At 41.8% G+C, this 6,934-nt stretch overlaps 1 protein-coding gene across 1 annotated transcript; it reads right to left on the bottom strand.

Moving 5' to 3' along the window:
* Positions 1-1,247: 1,247 nt before the first annotated feature.
* Positions 1,248-4,505, bottom strand: UBQLN2 (ubiquilin 2). Its single transcript, XM_049767237.1, has one exon. The coding sequence runs from the start codon at positions 4,220-4,222 to the stop codon at positions 2,345-2,347; it is 1,878 nt and encodes a 625-aa protein (XP_049623194.1). The 5' UTR covers positions 4,223-4,505; the 3' UTR covers positions 1,248-2,344.
* Between the last annotated feature and the right edge of the window lie 2,429 nt (positions 4,506-6,934).

Below are 6,934 nucleotides of genomic sequence, written 5' to 3'. Positions count from 1 at the left end.
TTTGCAGTAGTACAAACCACAATGTCACAAAAGAACAGAGAGGGGGAGAGAGAAAGAGAGCAAGGGAGAGAATGAGAGAGAGAATGAGAGAGAGAGAGAGAGAGAGAGAGAGAGAGAGAGAGAGAGAAAGAGAGAGAGAGAGAGAATTCCTGGCCGGAAAGGGTGGGTTGGAAGAAAGAGGGCATCTGGGAGGGTGACAGGGTTGACACTGGTGGCAGGAAATGAGTACTTGTGAAGGTTATTATACATTGTATGACTGTAACTCAATCATGAACTTTATCTGTGAAAAAAAAAACGTGTTATGAACAACTTTGCAACCATGGTGTTTAATAAAACTGCTGCAGCAAAATTTATTATGAGAAATAAGAATATCACTGCCTATTTTATTATATGGCATTCTTTAAGAAATATAGTCTAATGTTGTTATAAATTAAAAAAGAACCCATTATAATTTTCTATGATTGTTTACTAGAAAAAAATCCTAAGGGATCAGATATATCTGAAATACTTTAATAAATTTCAAATGTAAAAAGCTTTTATAAGATGAGGCACAAAGTTATGCTTTTAGAGATCACTGTCATTCTGTAGTACTCATGATCATATCAATTTAAGACAAAACGAAACAATACAGATTTATTTGGGAGTGATAATATATTAACTGTAAAGCCCATTTGATAAACATACCAAAATCATGAGAAAAATCTCAAAAATAAAAATAAGAAAGGTCAATAGGGGTCCAGGATGTGGTTCAAGTGGTATAGAATACCTTATATGGAATCAGTCAATCAGTCCTGGAATCAGTCCTTGGCACCAGATGGCCCCTTGCCTAGCACTGAAGAAGGTGAACACAAGACCTACCAAATGCAACCTCACAATAGTATTAATAAAACACTAAATAAGGAGGGCAAACCCCAACAGAGAAGAAAGCATACTGCTAACTAAATAACTGCTAGCCAGTGTACTAGGGCTCTGATAACAGTAGAACTAAAAAGAATTCGCACACAATACATATGGATAGATAGAATGTAACATTTCAAATGGAAGAGGGGAAATATAAAAAAAAACCAAATAATCAATAAAAATATTTAAAAAATAAAATATCAAAATAATTCCAAATAGAACAAAAAGCTATTTTAATAAAACCATTAAACATTTTAAAAGTAAAAGATAATACTGATGTAATCTTGGGGTGGGGCTCCCTTTATACACATGATTCTAGGGTCAGAAGGAAAAAAGAAAAAGATATATCCATTTTAAATTTTTTATTGTTTTAGTCACTTTAATGCATTTTTCCCTATGCACAAGAGAAATAACTGATAGTCAAAAGATACAGATTTTTTACATTGCAGTTAAAAGTAATACAAACATCACAAGACACTTTCAGTGAAAATTACATTTCCAATTACAAATCAAAATGTGTATTAGGGTCTCTTGAGAAGAAGCTAAGAAGGCAGGCTGAGGTAAAATGCACTTTCTTGGCATTACCACATGATCCTTCACACTTCACAAAGATTAAGGTCATATACAGTCAATCTGCAAATGCTGAATGTCACACTGTAGGTTTTCTGTACAATTAAATGTCTACTTAAGAGATACCAGGAGAAACAATTCTACTGTATTTTTAACTGAACCTGTCTAGCCAACATTTTCACTGATAAGTTTATCAAAGAAGCTGTAAGATTCTACAAAATTTCGAAACATACTTAACTCCAGAAATATTCCCTATATCCTTTCTCATTTTGGTTATACTATCCTGCTCAGAGATGTTCTGTTGTAATATTTCTAGATATACAATTCCAGTTGCTTTTACTGTACTGTGTACAAACATTGCCAAAAGGGATAAATGAATGGAATAAATCTTACAGCATTTTGCTAGCAAAAATACATGCCAAAGTCACAATAGCAATATTGTACCACAAATTAGAGCTTCCAATAATTTGTTTGTTTTTAATATTTTTCTTTCTACATTACTATAATAGCCTATTATTTAAAATGCAAGTAAACTGGACATCTGTAAGACAAAACTTGTTCACCCAAACGTGAAATTTGATTTTCCCCCCAAAAAACCCACAATAAATGCATAATAAAGAGAAAAGTACATGCAACACCTTTGAGTGAAACATCATTGATTTTCACCACAGAAAACAGAAGAAAACAGAAGGCAGGAGGGAGGAAGGGGGAGAAATGGAAAGATAAAAGACAGACTCCACCTTAAAATACATCATATTGAACTTATAACTAGACAGATTTAAAATAATCAAAATTAAAGCACAATTCTCTGTAGTTAAAGATTTAAGAGCCATTATCAAAAATAAGATGCTTTTTTTAAGGTACAGAAATGTAATTAGGATGGCTGAGAGCCTAGCAGCCTCTCAATGGCTGCATTGATGTCACCTCCTGTTGCTATTAGAGCCTGCAAGTTTGCTTCACGGTTTAAGAACCCCATTGCATTGAGCTGTTCCAGTTGTTGCTGAAATCTGACTTCTGGATTTGGCAGCTGTGGAGGATTTGCTCCAGCAAGAGCCTGAACCATTTGCTGAATAAATTGCTGGTTAGGTCCAGATTCTGATGTTGGACTCATAGTTTCACTGGGTGAAGAGCTGGACACAGTGGGCCCAGTGGGACCACCAGAGCCAGTGGTATCAGCAGAGCCAGTGGGTCCTATGGTCCCAATAGGCCCAATGGGGGTAAAGGGAACTATGGGCCCTATGGGCCCAAGGGGTGTAACAGGGCCTACAGGGCCTATAGCAGTTCCCAGCACCCCCACCCCCACTCCTGGAGTGAAGCTTGGAATGAGTCCAGGTGCTTCAGTAGCTAATGTCTGTAGTCCCTGCTGGATCTGCATTAAAGCCTGCATTGCTCTTGGATTTGACATGGCTGATATTGTGTCTGGATTCTGCATTTGCTGCAAGAAAGATGGGAGCTGTGGACGCATCTGCTCTTGCAACTGAGGATTTGCATTAAACACCGGGCTATTCAGCATCATCTGTGCAGCCAAATCTGGGTTTTGACTAAGTGACTGCATCATGCTTCTCATGTAGGGAGCAGACAGCATATTTTGGATCAGCTGGGGGTTTTCAGTTATCTGTTGCAGCAAGCTCTGCATTCCTGGGGTACTGAAGATGCTGGCAACATAATTGGCTGCAGCCATGGTGTTCCCAGTTGCATTGCTGGAGCTACTGATACTGCTGGTAGTTGTGCTGGAAGTCGCAGAACTCTGGGTAGCCGCTGGTGGCGCCCATGGATTGGGTAATGGATCTCTATTTTCGGTGCGGGAAGGCTGAGTACCTTCCCCCGAGGAGGAACTGCTCCCCACGGAGGCAAAGGGATTACCCCCAAACTGCTCTTGTGCAGCATTCAGCATAGGCTCTTGAATGTCAGTATACATGCGCCTCAGAGCATTGTAACCCCCTGGGATGCTCTCCAGATTGCTGAGGGCCAGGTCTTGATTTCTCATCATCTCTTGCATCATGGCCGGGTTTCTGGCGATTTCCAGGGTCTGCCTCATTATATCTGGGTTGTTAAGCAGGTGACTGATTTCTGGGTTTCGCTGAATCAATTGTTGCATCTGTGGATTGGCCATAATCAGCTGCCTCATTAGATCAGGATTCGACAGCATGCTCTGAACAAAGGGATTTTCCATGATCTGGATCATCATCTCGGGACTGGACAGGAGCTGCTGCTGCATCTGGTTCTGAAGCTCGGAGAAGTTGGTGGAGCTCAAGCCCAGGCTGCTGAGGCCTGCGAGTCCACCCAGGCTGCCCAACCCGAATGGGTTGCTATTTGTGGAAGTAGGTGTGGAGTTACTCCTGGGAGTCGAAGCCGAGGCCGAGGCCGAGGCCGGGGCCGCGGTCGAGTTATTTCCCACGGCACTGCTCGGCTGTGCAGACTGGCCCTGCGGTCGATTCTGACTTTTGATGACCAGGTGGACGGTCAGGCCGTCGTGGATGCCGTGCTGGATCAAGGTATCTTGATCTTTCAGGATTTTTCCCGCAAAGATCAGCACCAGCTGATCGGTTTGGGATTTGAAGCGTTTGGAGATCGCTTCCTTAAACTGCTGGACCGAACTGTTCTCGGGCACCGCGAACTCCTCTTTCTCTTTCGGGGTCTTCACGGTGACTTTGATGATTTTGGGCTCGGCCGGGGCCGAGGAAGGGCCCGGGGCGGCGGCAGGGCCGCGGGAGGGGCGCGGGGGGCCGCCGCTCTCGCCATTCTCAGCCATGGCGGCCGCGGTGACGCAGGCAAACAGGAAAGGCGCGGGCGGACGAGAGAGCTAGCTCGGGAAGGAAGAAAGGCGCTCCGCCGCAGCAGGCTGGGCCGGGCAGGAAGCGCGGAGCACAGTACCTCTATGATGAAGACGGCGGGTGCCTAGTCCTCGGGTGCAGAGAAGGCTCCGCGTAGGCCGCAGGCCGAAGTCGCCCGTTCCCCGGTCTCAGGGCCTCCGCCGCCGCCGAGTGATCCCACCGCGCGCTCTCACTCCCAGCAATTCCTGCAGCCGCTCCGCCCGCTCCTCTCCGCCCCTTCCCCTCCCCCATTTCCCAGCTCGCCTCCCGCCCCCCCGCCCCCCCCGGCTGCCGGCGCCGAGCCCCTGATTCGACTAGGTCAAATTAAAAACTTCTGGGCTGTGGGGGGTGCGAGGGAGGGAACATGGAGAGCCCCAGAAACAAAGACAGGAACGGAGGAGGAAAAATCCTCAGAGAAAAAGGAAAGTGGCTTTAGAAGAGGCCCGGCGGTGGCTACAAATTGCCCATGCGTGTGCGTACAATTGGCAGTCCAGAAAGCACTGGATGGAAGCCCCAGGGCCTGGAGCGAAGCGACTCCATATAGAGATGGAAAATGAATACAGATCATTGAAAAAGCAACAAAAAAGTGAAAGATTAACAAGCGCAATTAAGAGAAAGGGAGAGGATTCGGTACACAATTGCAAATGGCAATGGGAACGTGAAAACGACGCTTAAGTCATTATCATTTTAAACAATGATATTCTCCTCATGCTCTAGCCATTGCCAAAGAAGAAAAATAAAGATAGATTTGATTTGGTGACCGTTGAGAACATGCATTCTCATGCCAATTGAACTGCAAGTTGTAGTAATCAGTCGGCAATTTCATCATTGTAAAGGTTTCTATTTTAATTCCATTTTTCCTTTAAAGATTTCACCTATTAAATATTCGCTAAAGGTAAAAATATGGATGTGCAAAACATTGAAACTATTCCTATTTTTGGTAAAATTTTAGTGGTTCAACAGATATTTTCTCACCTACTGAACATGCCTTATTATGACCAAATGTATTTTAATCATCAATGCAATATACAAATTTTCTAACTTACAAATAAAAAGAGAAAAGGGTCATTGATCTTTAAGTTTTGTAATTAATAGGCCATTGACTATTGTCCAAAATGGTTACCTACTTGATCAAATTAGGGTTCCTAAAATGTAAATGATGCGCTTTCCTTCCCCTTTCTTTTAATTTATTTATTACCTTACAGTATTATAGAATTTCAGGGATATAGCTTATGTGGAAATTCTATGTGGAATTTACCACACCACCAAAATTCTGAGTTTATAGACAATTTATTTGTATATTTAAACACTTTAATCATATATATAATAATCTGGGCCATTATATATCAGTATCTTAATTATAGTTACGGAATGCTGATTTTATGAATAGTTATCATTTCTTAAAAAAATACAAAATCTATTTTGGCTTTTGCATTTAAACACTATATTGATCATTAGAATAATTAAAAGCTATTTAGGAGCAGATTATAGTAGCTAACCTTAAAATGTTTTCCTAATTTAGTTACAGATTCATGAAGAAATATAGATATTTCACTAGAATAACAAAACAAATTCAGATTTATTTATAAATTTATTTTCTTTCAGTTTTTGGGCAACATCTAGCTGTGCTCAAGGCTTATTCCTGGCTCTTTGCTCAGGATTTTCTCCCAATGATGATTGGAGGAGTATATTTGGTGCTAGGAGTTGAACTGAAGTTGGCCTCATGCAAGGTCCTGTACTATCTCTCTAGCCTCCAAATCATTTAAGCTACAAGAATGATCATAGTCCCATAAATTCCTAACTCTGGCTTATGCCATTCAAAAAATATTTCTCTCTCATACACACGATATTCAGCAAGTAATTAGCAGCATTGAAAAGCCATGCTTTATATTCTTTGGTTTTTGTTTTTGTTTTTTGGATCACACCCGGCAGTGCTCAGAGGTTACTCCTGGCTCTAGGCTCAGAAATCGCCCCTGGCAGGCACAGGGGACCATATGGGATGCCGGGATTCGAACCACCGTCTTTTTGCATGCAAGGCAAATGCCTTACCTCCATGCTATCTCTCTGGCCCCCATGCTTTATATTGTTTTAGGAATACAAAATAATTTTAAATATACTAGAATCTGGGCCGGAGAGATATCATGGAGGTAGTGTGTTTGCCTCGCATGCAGAAGGTCGGTGGTTCAAATTCCGGCATCCCATATGGTTCCCCGAGCCTGCTCAGGGAGTAATCCTTGAGCGCTGCCGAGTCTGACCCCCCAAAAAATTAAATATACTAGAATCATTAATACCAACATGACCTATGAGAAAGATGAAACAAAATAAGACAGAATTATTTAGAACATTAAATTAATAAAAGCTCATTTTGTATTTGAAATAAAATCAAATATATAATAAAATAGCATTCTTTCTGAGGTAGTTAAGTGGAAGCCTCATGCCCCAATCCTGAAGGAATTTGGGAAACATGGGTCTGGAAGCAATGCCAGCACAGCAAATAATCCACACAAAATTGAAGAGAATATAACAGGTTTAGGTAAAATTTACCACAAGCTCTCCACTCACTAGCAAAAGATACTAGCAGGAGGTTAGACTAGTTGTGTCAAACAAAACCACACCATCTTCTCCCTGAGACCTGAGGTCTTTATTGGGAA

The sequence above is a fragment of the Suncus etruscus genome, chromosome X (assembly GCF_024139225.1).
Source record: "Suncus etruscus isolate mSunEtr1 chromosome X, mSunEtr1.pri.cur, whole genome shotgun sequence".
Taxonomy (NCBI): domain Eukaryota; kingdom Metazoa; phylum Chordata; class Mammalia; order Eulipotyphla; family Soricidae; genus Suncus; species Suncus etruscus.
This window is presented reverse-complemented; position numbering and strand designations above follow the sequence as displayed.